This window comes from Schistocerca americana, chromosome X (assembly GCF_021461395.2).
Source record: "Schistocerca americana isolate TAMUIC-IGC-003095 chromosome X, iqSchAmer2.1, whole genome shotgun sequence".
Lineage (NCBI taxonomy): Eukaryota > Metazoa > Arthropoda > Insecta > Orthoptera > Acrididae > Schistocerca > Schistocerca americana.
In genome coordinates this window covers 892,754,635-892,771,025 of record NC_060130.1, presented here as the reverse complement: position 1 = coordinate 892,771,025, position 16,391 = coordinate 892,754,635, and the positions used below count along the sequence as shown (strand labels likewise).

Here is a 16,391-nt window from a genome sequence, read left to right as displayed (position 1 = left end):
CAAAATTCTATGAAACACCTAGCACTGCTATCCATACAAAACTATCGACGATCAGGAGTTGCTTCATGCTGACCTGCCAGTATGACAAACATCTGCTCTAGAATTTCTTGCTTTCATTGAAGTGGACAATGAATGGCCATGGGACATTCTATAGACAGATGAAACTCATTTCCATCTCCAAGGATACATCAATACACAGAATTGCAGAATATCGGCAACAGAAAATCTGCTCGCACATCAGCTGGTACTGCTTCATTCTGCAAAGGTAACTGTGTAGTGTGGATTGATGGCTTCAATTATCATAGGGCCATATTTTTTGTGCAAGAGATGGGTCCTGTGGGTCCCAATACATGTACCATCACTGGTTAACCACTATGAGAGTCTTTTGTGCATACAAGATGGTGCTCCTCCACACATTGCATAAGCAGTGAGGTAATGCTACAGAGGAATTTTGGAAATTCTAGAATTATCAGCCATCATTTTCCTACAGCCTGGCCATACAGATCACCTAAATAAAGATAAATATGGAACCTGTACACCAATAAGTGTGTTATAATATATCTTTTTCTATATTAATAAAGAAAGATTAAATAATAAATATATTAGAAAGAATTATCTAATCTATTATAATATGTCATTAATATAAAATTAATCATTTGAGGTAGAGAGCCAGATAAAAGCAGAGGGAAGGACAGAAAACATCAAAAAGTAAGGAACTGCAATGAGGTAGGAGAAGTATGGTGGTCTGAGGCAAATGAGAGATCCCCAGATCTAGTCCATGGTTTCACACCTAGCTGACAGCTGACACTCCTCCTCCCCCCCCCCCTTTAATCTTGTGATTGTAGGCTTATCTGTAAGATGCTGTGTTCAGTGCCCTGACTACAAATGTAGCCGAACTGAAGGCATGCATTACACAATGAATTCTGAACACAACTCCTCAGGCATTCCAATCTGGTGCGGAACATGCTATTTCTCGATTTCAGCCTGTGAGAGAAAACAGTAGACAGCATATTGAACAGGGCTTGGACTATAGTCTTGTGACAGTTAAAAACTGATTCTTCCCATCTGATGTGGTATGCCCTTGCCATGATGGATAGACTTACCTAACTAACAGTGTCACAGCTACTGAACTCCAAACTTGGGTGGTCATGTACATTGCATAGTACGGTTGGTTCAATGTGCAACTTGTGCCACAACCATCACATTACAATTCACCTGCCATTTGTAGCTGAAACCATTTATGTTATGATGCTTACAGCATAACCTAGTGAGAAAATTTTCGATAAATTTTTCCACCCTATAGCATCCTTCTTTCCTCCCCCCCTTTCTGCAACTGCATTTTGAAACTGGAACTTTAACTATAATAACCCTATACATCTGTACATAAGGAAGTATGACAGCTGTCCAAGTACAGAAAATTCAGGTTCGTTTTCCTGATTAAGCCATCCCAACTTTGGGAAACCAAAGTTGTCAGAAATCATTCCAGCCAAAAATCACTGTTAATACGCCATGTCATACACCTTTCCATTCCCATGCCTGTTAAGATTTGTAATATTAAGTAAATTACTATACATCAGGTTCCATTATAATACAATTACTATTTTCAGTATTTTTCCATCATCGTACAATTGTAGTTCCATGTTTTATCATCATTTTTGTTTTCTTTTATTAACCTTTGTGTACGTTATCACATAATCAATGGCATTGTGATGTGTCATTATAAATTTTCAAAGCCAGACTGAAATTATGTACAACAATAATACCATCATAAAGACCCACACAAAGTGAGATAATCAGTTGAAGAATGATGAAATATGTCATAAAAGCAATTGAAATGTAAGAAGTACAGTTGAAGACTGCCTGATTAATCTTACACACAGAGCATGTTGCAAGTAACCATAGAAGCATATGAGAGTTCTGTCATGTGCCCAATGGCTATTCTTTATGTTTTTCTGTAGCAATTTCTACTACTTTTTGGTGGGTGCTGTGTGTAAAATGTTAATCACACTGATACAAAATTATACCATTAGGTCCACATATGGAGAAATGTAATTGGCAAAAATCCTTGGTACCATACAGTAGACATGGGTATGATTAATGAAGAGGAAAATCAGTCAAGTTTGTCGATAATACATTTCATTAGCAAACCACTGATAATGAATAACTACATTTTACACATTCAAATTAGTTGAAAATATTACCTGTTTTTCTATCTGCTCTTTAATAGCTGACCCCAAAATGATAAGCACATCATTTACAATAATCATCAAATACCACAGGTTTAAGAACTCTAGACGGCCATCAACACTTAGGGTCTTTCCATAAGCTGCTTTAAAGAAGTTAATGGTCTCCTGTAACAAAAGACATACAATAAAAACTTCTAACTCAAAGTCTTTCACAAATACCACTTGTATCATAAAATCTGTGATAATGAAAGAGGCCAGTGGATGATGAGGGGAATTATTTAACTCACATTTCTGGAAAGTAGCGTAAAGTTTAAGTTGTTGATTCAGAAACTTTACACTGTTGTTTTTGTGTCCACACAGTCGTGTGTAGGTCAAATTTGTGGAACCATATTTTCGTGTTTATCTGTAATTTAACTGACTTATTCTTAATAAAGTATTACATTTATCATGAGTGAAAAGTGCTTGATTTGCTGTAGAATTGTTAGGTCGGGGCTTTGATGTGATGGATGCTGCAGTTTTTTTCCATGTGGGTGACTGTAGTGGTGTGGGAATAGGGGAAGTAAATGAGACTCATCAGTGGTTTTGTAGGATATGTAGTAGAGATAGGAAGATACTAGAACAGGAGTGGAAAATTGCCACCCTTTAGACTGAGTTAGACAAGGCCAGGGGAAATCTTGACAGGTTAAGGAGGGAGAAGGGTAAATAGAGGTGGGAAGTGGCAACAGGCAACAGGAGGAACAGGCCTAGAACTCTGTCTGACAGCTTCGTGGTGAATGTAGAAAATAGATTTGACCTGTTGCTTCAGTTAGAAGCTGGTGAGCCTCAAGCAGTTGCAGGTGTAGACAGGGCACAACAAACTTTCAGCATTAAGTTGAAAAGTAAGGATGTAGGGAAATCAGTAAAGAGAAAGAAAGTGTTGTTGTTAGGTAGTTCCCATGGAAGAGGTGTTGGCAAACTTTTGCAGGATGAACTAGGATCAGAATACCAGGTCACCAATTTTTTTAAACCTAGTGCTGGTCTGGAGCAGGTGACAGAGGATTTAGGATCACTTTGCAAAGGTTTCATTAAGGAAGACACTGTGGTTATAGTGGGTGGGGCAGGTAATAGTATTGACAGACATCCCGGGTACAGTATAGAGTGTGACCTTGCAAAGATTGCATCAGGATCGAATCATACTAATGTTGAGTTTGTATCTGTTCTTGAGTGCCATGACCGACCTCATTTGAAGTCTTCTGTCAAGAGAGTTAATTTGGAGTTGGAAAGGCTGCTTATGTCGGGTGCAGGGTCACACATTGCTGTGGTTCCTGTTGATTCTCTCAATAGGTGGGATTATACTAGGCATGGCCATCACTTCAACAGGAAAGGGAAGGGTAAACTGGCTGGAAAAATTACAGGAAAGTCAAAGGGGGGAGGCACTGTCATGAGGGATAAAATACCAGTGGTTAAAGGGTTGAGAAAAGACCCTTTTTTAGGGTAGTGAGGACTGAAAGAAACCAAATTTTAAGAGAGGTTATAACTGAGACAAAAGTTCAGTTTGAGAAAGAAACCAAAAAACATAATTCTAGCTTATTATATCAGCATAAACAGCTATTGGTTAAGAATTTTCAACAGTCAGCAGATATTTCAACTCTACCCAATTTTAACTCAGTCGATGTGAAATGTCAGATATCTTTATTGCATCAAAATATTTGAGGACTGAGAAAATTAATGAATTAATTATCTGCATAGATGAATTAGAGTCTTCAAACCCAGCTGACATAATCTGCCCCTCTGAACACCATGTGACCACTGGTATAGAACTTTTAAGTGTTACAGGGTTTAGGTTAGCATCTCACTTTTGTAGATCAGAAATGGAGAAAGGAGGAGTTGCCACATTCATCAGGAACTGTCAAATTTAAGAACATAGACATTCATAAATTTTGTGCAGCATATGGAAGCATGTGCAACATAAGTAGAAATTCACAAAAAATCCTTCATAATATTAAGTGTATATCGAGCACCTGCAGGCAAATTTAACCTGTTCATAAACCACCTTGAAGCTGTACTGGCCCATTTAACAACCAAAAACAAAGAAATAGTGGTTGTTGGTGATTTAAATGTAAATTTCCTTAAAGACTCTCCCAATTAGAACTTACGTGAGTTAGTAACACTTTCATTCAACTTAATTCCCACTGTAAAGTTCCCCACTAGGGTAGCCAATTGCTCACAAGCAGCCATTGATAATATATTTATAGAAAAGTCCAATGAACAAAATTATATTACAAATAATAGTCAATGGCCTCTCAGACAATGATATGCAGTTCCTTCTGTTAAATGTTTATGCTGAACAGGATATAAAATATATAAAATCTGTTAAATCTGAGCTCAAGAGGGTAATCAATAAGCCAAAAATTGAATATTTTAGGACACTCCTCAGAGACATTCACTGTAATGATGTGTACAGTTGTCATGGCATGAATGAAAAATATAACACTTTCGCTAATAAAGTGCTTACCTTATTTGAACACTGTTTTCCCTCAAAACTAACCAAGGTTAGAGCAAAGTCTACAAAGAAGTTGAGGATTACTCAAGGAATAGGGGTATATTGTAAAACAAAAAGAAAACTGCATCTGTCAATCCTAAACAGTTCTGATGTTGATTCTATAGCACATTACAAGAAATTCTGCAAAATATATAAAGACTGTAATATGGACATCAAAGCAAATATATTACAAGGAAAAGATAGTCATATCAGATAACAAAATGAAGACAATATGAGATATAGTGAAGGAGGAGACTGGTTGTACCAGACATGAAGAGGGACAAATAGCATTAAGAGTACATGATACATTGGTGACATATGTGTATAGTGTTTCAGAACTTTTTAACGAACATTTTATATCTGTTACTCAAAAGATGGGGTTGTCAGATTCTGTAGATGCTGCTATGGAATTTCAAGTAACTTCCATAATATGAATTTGACCCTCACCACCCCAGCAGAAATAATTTCCATCATAAAATCTTTAAAATCAAAAACATCTAGTTGGTATGATGAAATATCAACAAAGTTTTAAAGAATGTGATTCTGAGTTAAGTAACATATTAAGCTATCTGTGTAACCAGTCATTTATCAGTGGAATATTTCCCAAATGGTTTAAATATGCTGAAGTTAAGCCACTGTTTAAGAAGGTAGATAAAGAAATAGCATCAAATTTCTGTCCAATTTCACTTTTGCCAGCATTCTCAAAAGTTTTTGTAAAAAGTAATGTACAATCGGCTTTATAACCACCTAATCTCAAATAATATACTGTCAAAGTTGCAGTTCGGATTTCTAAGGGGTTCTGATATTGAGAAGGCTATCTACACTTACAGTGAAAATGTGCTTAATTCATTAGACAAAAAATTGCAGGCAACTGGTATATTTTGTGATCTGTCAAAGGCATTTGACCGTGGAAATCACAATATCCTTGTAAGTAAATTAGAGTATTAGGGTGTAACAGGAAATGCTGCAAAATGGTTCAAATCTTATATCTCTGGCAGGAAACAAAGGGTGTTATTAGGAAAGAGACATGTATTAAGCTATCAGGCAACATCCAACTGCGAACTAATTACATGTGGGGTCCCACAAGGTTCCATTTTGGGGCCCTTACTTTTTCTTGTGTAGGTCAATGACCTTTCATCAGTAACATTACCAGATGCCAAGTTTGTTTTGTTTGCTGATGATACAAACATTGCAATAAATAGAAAATCAAGTGTAGTCTTAGAAAGATCAGCTAATAAAATATTTGTGGACATTAATCACTGGTTCCTAGCCAATTCTTTGTCACTAAACTTTGAAAAAACACTCTGCATGCAGTTCAGAACTTGTATATGCCTAACATACGATGACAAACAGATAGAAGAAGTGGACACTGTTAAATTCTTGGGATTACAGCTTGATGATAAATTCAACAGGGAGGAGCACACCACAGACCTGCTGAAGCGTCTTAACAAATCTCTGTTTGCAATGCGAATTGTGTCAGACTTAGGGGATATAAAACTGAAAAAGCTGGCATACTGTGCTTACTTTCATTCCATAATGTCACACGGGATTATTTTTTGGGGTAGTTCATCAAGCCAAGCTAAAGTTTTCCAGGCACAAAAACGTGCAGTAAGAGTTATATGTGGTGTGAACTCAAGAACATCCTGCAGAAGCCTGTTTAGGGAACTAGGGATACTAACTACTGCTTCCCAATATATTTATTCCTTAATGAAATTTGTCATTAAAAATATATCACTTTTTCAAACCAACAGCTCACTTCATGGAATCAATACTAGAAATAAGAATAATCTTCACAAGGATTTAAAGTCACTTACTCATGTACAAAAATGTGTGCATTATTCAGGAACACACATTTCCAATAACTTGCCAGCAGCCATCAAAAGCTTAACAATCAATGAAATTCAGTTTAAGAGAAGCCTAAAAGATTTATTGGTGGCCAACAGCAGCTCCTACTCCACTGATGAATTTCTCAGTAGAACCAACTGATTTTTGTGTGTGTGTGTGTGTGTGTGTGTGTGTGTGTGTGTGTGTGTAAGCACAATCTAACTTCTGCACCATTTCAGTGCAGTACTGTGTTCATTGTAAATAAGTATTGTAGTAAAAAAAATTTTTTTATTTTAAATTCAGTGCATTAGTGTTTGTAAAATGATTCTTTCATATAGTGTTCATTAAAAAATATGACAATCATTCCACCTGTGGAAGGTACATTAGCTTATTTGCTTCAGTTGTAAATATTTGGCATGTATTATTGTTTTTCTGACATGTTCTACATCCTGGAGGACCACCTCACTTTGGATTAATTGGAATGAAAGTAAATCTAATCTAATCTAAATGAAGTACACATGGTTACTGTGGGACTGTGTTACATAATTAGGTCAAAATGAAATTTTTTTTAGGGAGGTTGAAAGGGACTAAACTTCAAGGTCATTAGTTCCTCTTTTCCTCAATAACTGAAGCATAAAGGTTTCCAGGAGAAGAAAATGATGTCACTTTACAAAATGGTAAAAAATATGGATGTAAGACCACACTGACAATCTTTAAATGAGTGTACACAAACCACTACCTCGAATAAAACTAGATCCACTGCTTGGCCATTGTCATCTAACAGCAGAGAAATAGTTGTAGAGTTACACTATGTACTACAAATCTGTGCAGTTAGGGCACAAGAAAATGGACTACCAGCAGAGGGGCATCACAACAACAACGTGGTGGATCCTCTTACCTGAGGGTGTGATCATGATACAACCAGATTTGGCCAATATGTAGTCAGCAAGAATACTAGATTCTCTTGAGAAAGGCAAAGGGAAATGGACCACTTTATGGTATATAGATCACTTGTAGAGGTCACAGTGAAACATTCCTTGTTTCAAGCCTCCAAATGCTGAAGACAGTGTTGGCCACTTATTGGATACTGCCTTTCTCATTTTCAAGGTTTCCATCTCACTAGCTTCCTTCGCTAGCCAGTCTGAAAGATCATCTCACATAATCCCTATGTGACTTGGAGGGTCCTGAGAAATACAATGAAACTCCCAGTGTAGTGCACGTGAGGAAGATTGCGTATGATCAAAGCCAACTTGTTTTGAGGATGGCTTTGGCTTATGGCCCGCAGGCTGCTTAAAGAACCACTAGATACTAGGAAATTTTCAAGATAACATTTGTGGAATAATCCATCAGCACTAGGAGGAACACAGAGATATTAAAACTGAAACACACAGTATTAAAGTTCCACAATATTTATTTTATATTTAATTAACTGGCTTTCATCTACAAGCCATCATCAGACAACTTAAAACTAAACAGAATCTGCACAACACCAGATCCAGGTTCAATCTGTACAAAGATCATTAGTTCTGAAGATACATTACCATTTTATGGCTATATATGAAAAACACAAATTACAATGTTTCAATTTTAAATATTTGTAAAACAAGAAATATTCTGTATTGATGTGTGGAATGTTTTAAACTCTACAGATATGAGTTTAAATCCTCAAATCTACCAGTTAAGTGACAAATATATTGTACTAAACATGTAATACAGATACAGGTTAATGTCTCTCAGTTATATACAACTTATAAACTGTCATTAAGCATATTGAAATAGACACAAAGAAGGTATGAAGAAATAAGCCTTATATTACATTCAAAGATTAGAAGTAGGCCTATAAAAAGTATTATGTGGCATAACAAAAATATATGGGCATATTAATGTGAACCTGCACAGTGTATAGCAGCAGCAGCAGTGACAGCAGATAAGCACAGGATGTTGTCACTGCAACAATTCAACAAGGTCAATAGAATGTTGCGAGGCAGGTTAGTTTTCTAAAACAGTTAGCATAGTAGTACTGCATAGACTAGTGCAGCAAGAGGCAAGGCAGATCTGCACACTGACAGTGGCAGTGGTGTTTTAGGATACACGATTGGTGTTGCATACGGACAACAAGTGCACTGCTGCAGATTATAAGTATAGGTCATTTTCATAACAGATTTATTCAGAGTCTCACAGCCCAACCAGGATGATGTGGCCTTGTCAGGCAAAGATGCCACACAGATCTTGCCAGCAGAAGTCACCAGTTTGAGAGCACAACAGGGGCAAAAGCTCTATAAACTAAACCCCTCCCTGGACTTAGGTGTCACAGTATAATGGGGAAACATCAGGTCATTTCCAGCAGAACAGGTTGCTCTCTGTGCACTACCAGCTACTGTATCTTATTGCAAGATGGCATCTCTACATGGTGGGTGTTCCCTGTCGTGACACAGCTGGGTGTTAATAGGGATCACTCTGCCGGCATGAAAACCAAACAGCTGGCTTACGTAAATAGGCTGTCAGTGCAGTGAAATAGTGTGTCAGCATCACAGAGCATATAGGCAAGTAGACCTAGAATTCGGTGGCCAGCCAGCCAATGACCCAGAGTATCGAGCAGTGCAGATGCTTCAATTTACATTGTTACATTTGCAGCAGCCTTTCTCTGGAGCCTCCTGGGTTCCCAACTCACCCCCACCAACCGCTCCACCTTCTTGGCTCATAGCCACACCCCCCTGCACCAGGGGGCACTGTAATTAGGTTAAAACAGCACACCAAGAGAGTACTGGCACACACATATGTTATATAGACAATATTACTTGAAGTGACGAACAGGCAAAACGTGGAAGGGCAAAAGGGAGGAAGGAGTCGATGCATTGTGAGGAATGGGAAAGAGTTGTACTACACTGCCTGAAGGGGGGGAAAAAAAGCACACAAAAAGGAAGAAATGAAATGAAACTTCACAGGTTGAGAAAGCATGTGATTTTATTTCAGTAACTACAAAGCAGAGTCAAAGTTACAAAGAACTTGGCTGTATGATCCCACTTATCAGTTCAATGTTACACCCACTCTTTCCTTGACACAGGAACTGATACAATTGGGCAGGGTGTCATAAGACCACTGTATTCTCTCCTGAGGCAAGCTGATCCACAACTGTTGCAACTGGTAACTGATTTCTCTGTTGCTGGCACTGGTACAGAGTTGACACCCAAATTGGTCCCACATATGGTCTATCAGGAACAGATCTTAGGAACTTACTGGTCACAAGAGCATTTCATCATGCAGACAGTTCAGAGAGACATGTGCCATGGGTTAACGAGTATTGTCCTGCTGAAAAGTAGCACCACGGTACTGTCACGTCAGAGGTAACACATGAGAAGGCAAAAGATGTCTGTGACATACTGTCATGCAGACAGAGTTCCCTCTATCACTTCCAGCTGTGATGTGAAATCATACCGATGGCTCTCCACAGAATGACACCACTGTCCCTCTACAAAATATTAGATGAATGGGACCCCTCCCCAGGTTATTTTTTTGTTCTGTTTTAGGGCACAAAAACAACTAGGGTCATATGCACCCATGTCAGAACTGTAGAACACGAAGACAAAAAAGGAATTAAAAACAACTACACATCAATTCCAATTGATGCTAGAGAAGACAGCCAAAAACAGGGATGCGGAGTAAGGTCTATAAAATAGGTCCTGAACTAAATATTAAATGTCCTTCGCCATATCACTATGACAGATAAAAAGTGAAACATGGTCAACAGCCCGTGTGTCATTCGCCAAAAAGGCCAATAACTCAGACAGCAAACACAAACAAAAACTTAAGTGGTTAAAAAGAAAAAGGCATTCCATCAGGAAATGGTGGACTGTCTAAGGTTGAGGGCAATGAGCAAAAAGTGGTGGGGGGCCACCACTTAACCAAAGCAATGGCTAAAAAGACAGTGCCCAGTACACAACATAGCTACAATGATCTACTCACAGCAAGAGGGCTGAGAGGAGGTCGTCCAAGCCACTGGGAGACCTTAATAGCCGGGACCACATTCCCATGAAGGGAGGACCAGTGGTGATACCAAAGTGACAGCACCTGCTGACAGACGGCAACACAGACCTCATCGGAGGGAATGTACAAACTAGAGAGTTGAGGTATGAGAACTGCAGCCTTGGCAGCAGTGTCACTGGCCTCGTTTCCTGTCAGACTGATGTGACCAGGAACCCGCATGAACATAACAGTGGCTCCATCAAGAGTGAGCAAGTGACAGCTTTCCTGGACCCCTTGCACTAAGGGATGGACAGTGTACCACACACAGAGACTTTGAAGGGCACAGAAAGTCAGAGAAGATGAGGCAATTGAAAAGCCCGTGTTGGCGGATGTATTGCATGGCCTGATACAGGGCTCACAGCTCTGCGGTAAATACTGAGCAGTGTTTAGGAAGCCGATACCGAAACACGTTGGTGCCAATGATGAAGGCACACCCCGGTACCATGATCAGACTGAGAGCCATCAGTATACACAAAGGTACTATCGCGAAGTTTCGTGTGAAGTTTGTGAAACTGAAGGCGATACAGAGAGGCTGGAGTAGTGCCCTTCGGGAAAGTGGCAGGTAGAGTGAAATTAAGCAGTTGGAGCAAGAGCTGAAAGTGAACTCCAGGAGGTAACATAAGAGGGACGTGCCCCATACTAGCTATCAAACGAGTCATCAAATAAGTAGGCATAGGATGGGTGGTCATACATGGCAGACAAACAGCACGCATATCTGCTAAGGAGAAAGTCATGGCGGTTGGGCAGTGGTATTTTGGCAGCTTCTGCACACAGACTCTCAACTGGGCTAGTGTAAAAGGCACCAGGGGCCGAATGGTTGGTTGGTTGGTTGGTTGGTTGGTTGGTTGGTTGCTTTGTTTGTAGGCGGGAGAAGGGACCAAAATACGAGGTCATCTGTCCCTTGTTCCTAATAAAACAATGCCACAAGTGTGAGAATAAAAAGGTCAAAATATAGAACACAAATGGAACAAAAGGAAAAGGCACAAGAACAACGGGAAGGCAACGAACACTAAAAGGAACAAAAGAGGACAAGAAAACAACAGAGACGTGGCTAAAAGTGCGCAGTCCAGCAAGTGGTGGACAACTATCATTTGGGAGCCACAGAGACACTGAGTTGGGTCCTCACGACGGAGTAGGTAACAATTCATTAGCCACATATGGCCAATGTGGAGCCAGCAGAGGGCAATGGATTCCCTGCAAGAGGCCTGCATGGAAGACTTCCACACATTCATAGTCTCCTTAATGACACACAGTTTGTTGTGTGTGCTGTTATGCGATTCCGTCTTCCAAAGCCGGAAAACTCTGCTGTGTAAGACAGAACGCAGGTCAGCTTCGGAGATGCCTATTTCCAGAAGTGGTTTCCGTGTTGCCTGTTTGGCCAGCCTGTCTGCAAGTTCATTGCCAGGGATTCCGATGTGTCCTGGGGTCCACACAAACACCACAGAATCGCAGGACTGTTACAGGGCATAGATGGACTCCTGAACGGATGCTACCAGAGGGTGGCGAGGGTAACACTGGTCAATAGCTTGTAGGCTGCTCAATGAGTCAGTAAACAGGAGATATGACTTGCCAGGGTATAAGCGGATGTACTCAAGAGCACGAGATATGGCCACCAGCTCTGCAGCGAAAACACTGCAGCCGACTGGCAAGGAGTCCTGCTCAATATGTCCTCCATGAACATATGTGAAGCCTACGTGACCATCAGCCATTGAGCCGTCGGCGTAAACCGCTTCAGACTGCCGGAACACGTCAAGACTCAAGAGGAAGTGACAGCAGAGAGAGGCGGGGTTGACGGAGTCCTTAGGGCCATGCAAAAGGTCCAGCCAAAGCTGCAGCCGAGGCTTACACCAAGGAGGCGTACATGAACGTACCACAAGTAGAGATGGTAAAGGGAAGGACTCCAGTTCAGAGAGAATGGGACCGCATGCGAACCGCAATCGTTAGCCCCGATCTGGGACGCCGATGCAGGAGGTGGACTGCCACGGGCGGGAAAAAGAGACGGTAATTCGGACGCTCAGGGGAACTATGAATGTGTGCTGCATAACTGGAGAGCAGTTGTGCACGTCTGATCTGCAGTGGAAGGACACCAGCTTCCACCAGTACACTGGTCACCAGACTCATCCTAAAAGCTCCTGCTGCTAATTGAAGCCCATAATGGTGCACAGGGTCGAGTAAATGCAATGCTGAAGGCGTTGCTGAACCATAAACCACATTCCCATAATCAGTTCTGGATTGGACAAGGGCTCTGTAGAGCTGCAGCAGCGTACAGCGATCTGCACCCCAATTGGTGTTGCTCAGGCAATGGAGGGTATTGAGGTGCTGCCAGCACTTCTGCTTAAGCTGACAAAGATGAGGAAGCCAAGTCAACTGAGTGTCGAAAACCAGTCCTAGGAATTGATATGTCTCCACTACAGTGAGTGGATCGTCATTAAGGTAAAGTGCAGGTTCCGGATGAACGGTACGACACTGACACAAGTGCATGACACACGACTTTGCAGCTGACAACTGGAAGCCGTGGGCTAGAGCCCATGATTGCACCTTGTGGATGGCTCCCTGGAAGCACCGCTCAGCAACAACAGTACTGGAGCAGCAGTACGAAAATGCAGAAGTCGTCTGCATACAGAGAAGGTGAGATGGAGGGGCCGACAGCTGCTGCTAAACTTTGAATGGCCACTAAAAATAGACGACACACACACACACACACACACACACACACACACACACAGTACAGAGCCCTGTAGGACTCCATTCTCCTGGGTATGGATGGAACTATTGGAGTCACCAACTTGGACATGGAAAGTACGGAGCGACAGGAAGTTTTGGATAAAAATTGGGAGTGGTCCCCAGAGACACAACTAATACAATGTGGCAAGGATACGATGTCACCAAGTCGTGTCGTATGCTTCAAATAAGTCAAAAAAGACGGTAATCAGGTGTTGCCATCTGGCAAAGGCTGTTCTGATGGCAGACTCGATAGACAAAAGATTATCTGTGGTAGAGTCACCCTGGCGGAAGCCGCCCTGACATGGAACCAGCAAGCATCGTGACTCCAGGACCCAACCAAACCACTGACATACCATATGTTCCAGCAGCTTACAAAGAACGTTGGTGAGGCTGATGGGCCGATAGCTATCCACATCAAGCGGGTTTTTACTGGGTTTGATCTCCGGAATGTTTGTGATCTCCCGCCATTGTAATGGAAAGACGTCATCGCACTAGAGCTGGTTGAAGATGATGAGAAGACGTCACTTGTAGTCAGACGAGAGATGTTTAATCATCTGGCTGTGGATGCAATCAGGCCCAGGAGCTGTGTCTGGGCAATGTGCAAGGGCACTGAGGATCTCCCACTCTGTAAATGGGGCGTTATAGGATTCACTGCAACATGTAGTGAATGAGAGGATGTTCTCTTCCAGCCGCGGTTTCAGTACGCGAAAGGCTAGGGGTAATTCTCTGATGCAGAGGCTCATGCTAAGTGCCCAGTAAAGTGCTCGGCAATCGCATCTGCGTTAGTACATAACTTGCCATTTATGGTAACACTGGGGAGAGCTGTTCGGGTCTGGTACCCGAGAAGACGTTTGATCTTTGCCCAGACTTGGGAAGGTGACGTGTGACTCCCAACGGTCGAGACGCATCTCTCCCAACACACCTTCTTCCGTTGTTTGATAAGGTAACAAACACGGGTATGGAGCCGTTTAAAGGCTATAAGATGCTCCAGGGAAGGGTTCCGCTTATGCTGCTGTAGACTCTCGCCGACACTCCTTAATTGCTTCAGCGGCTTCCGGCGACCACCAAGGGACTGCCTTATGCCTCAGGCACCCTAAAGAGCGAGGGATCTAGTTTTCAGCCGCAGAAACAATTGTGCTAGTCACCTGCTCAACCATCACATCAATGTTACCGTGTGGTGGAGATTCAGCGGTGACAGCAGCAGTTGAAGTTCCCCAGTCTGCCTTGTTCAAAGCCCATCTGGGCAGGCGTCCATGTGCCTGACACTGGGGCCAGTGACAGGAAGATGGGGATGTGGTCACTAACACACACATCGTTATGTGCTCACTAGTGGATAGATGGGAGAAGTCCTGGACTGCAAATTGATAAATCAATGGCTGAGTAACTACCATGAGCCACACTGAAATGTGTGGCGGCCCCAGTATTTAAGAGGCAGAGGTCGAGTTGCGACAGTAAAGTTTCGACACCTCTGCCTCGGCCAGTAAGCATGGTACCACACCACATAGGGTTATGGGCATTCAAATCTCCCAGAAGTAGGAAAGGTTTAGGGAGTTGATCAATCAGCGCAGCTAATACATTCAGGGGTACTGCACCATCTGGAGGAAGATATACATCGCGTCGTCCTCATTCTGGCAGCCATAGTTTCAAGAGGGGTTTAAAGGGGCACATGTTCACTACAGACCAAGTTTAGGACATAAACGCAAACTCCACCTGACACTATTATAGTCACTATGGTTCCTGTAATATCCATTATAGCCATGGAGAGCAGGGTCCACATTGCCGCGAACCAGGTTTTCTGGAGGGCAATGCAGATAGCAGGTGTAAAGCTTAACAGTTGCCGTAGCTCAGCCAGGCGGTGGAAAAAACCGCCACAATTCCACTGGAGGATGACATCGTGAGACTGGGAAGGCGTGGAACATTCAATGAGGCAGTTTACGCCTCAGAGTCACCTGCTGCCACCGATTCATAGCCAGAGCAGTCTATATCCATTCTGTCCGAGGGTCTGGCAAGATCTAGGTCCTCAGCGGACACCAAAATCTCCACCCTGTCCTCAGCTGCAGAGCTTTTAGGTAGCAGTGGTGTGGGTACCACCACAATTTCCTTGGTCTTAGAGGGTTTTCTTTTTGGATATCCCTTGCTGCTCCTTTTGTTTCCCTGGCTGGGAGGACTTCACTGGCTCAGTCTCCGGGACTGAGGATGAGCATGAAGCCCTCCAACCAGCTGCTTTTGGGCTCTTCAGACACTGACGGGTGTCGTCTTTCCCACTAGAGGAAACCTGGGAAGGGAGTGATTCAAAGGACCCCTTCCTAGCGAGAGAAGCCGAAGAAGACTTATGCTTCTCTGGTTTAGAAGTGGGGACAGATGTCACTGATGGTTGGAGGCTTAGAAGTGGGGACAGATGTCACTTATGGTTGGAGGGTGTTGCTCCCGAAGCACGTGGTGCAGGAGCAACAGGGAGGGTAATCCCCCCCACCATCAAGGGGGCAGGTGTAGTCTTCCGGTTCTGAGGGGTGACCTTGGTTGGTGGAGCTTATGGTGCCAGAACTGTTGTAGCGGCGGTGTAAGACAATGTCATACACACAGGATGCTGGCGTTCAAATTTTCTCTCAGCCTCAGTGTAGGTCAGTTGGTCCAGGGTCTTGTACCCAATGGTTTTCCTTTATTTATAGAGAATCCTGCAGTCAGGTGAGCAAGGCGAATGGTGCTCTCTGCAGTTGACACAGATGGGAGGTGGGGCACATGGAGTATTGGGATGTGATCGGCATCTGCAATCTTGGCATGTGATGCTGGAAGTACTACGGGAAGACATATGGCTGAACTTCCAGCTCTTAAAGCACTGCATTGGGGGAGGGATATAGGGCTTTACATCACACCGGTAGACCATCACCTTGACCTAATCAGGCAATGTATCACCCTCAAAGGCCAAGACGAAGGCACCGGTGGCAACCTGATTATCCTTTGGACCCCGGTGGACATGCCAGATGAAATGTACACCTCGCTGCTCTGAATTGGCGCGCAGCTCATCGTCAGACTGCAAAAGAAGGTCTCTGTGAAATACGATACCCTGGACCATATTTAAGCTCTTATGGGCTGTGATGGTTACAGAAACATCC

General features: G+C 42.5%; 1 protein-coding gene across 1 annotated transcript in view; it reads right to left on the bottom strand.

Moving 5' to 3' along the window:
• Positions 1–16,391, bottom strand: part of LOC124556562 (mucolipin-3-like) — a 136,044-nt gene that overhangs the window by 24,835 nt on the left and 94,818 nt on the right. The window contains exon 8 of the mRNA XM_047130518.1: positions 2,202–2,351. Within this exon, the coding sequence (XP_046986474.1) occupies positions 2,202–2,351 (150 nt within the window). The remainder of the gene's footprint in view (positions 1–2,201; positions 2,352–16,391) is intronic.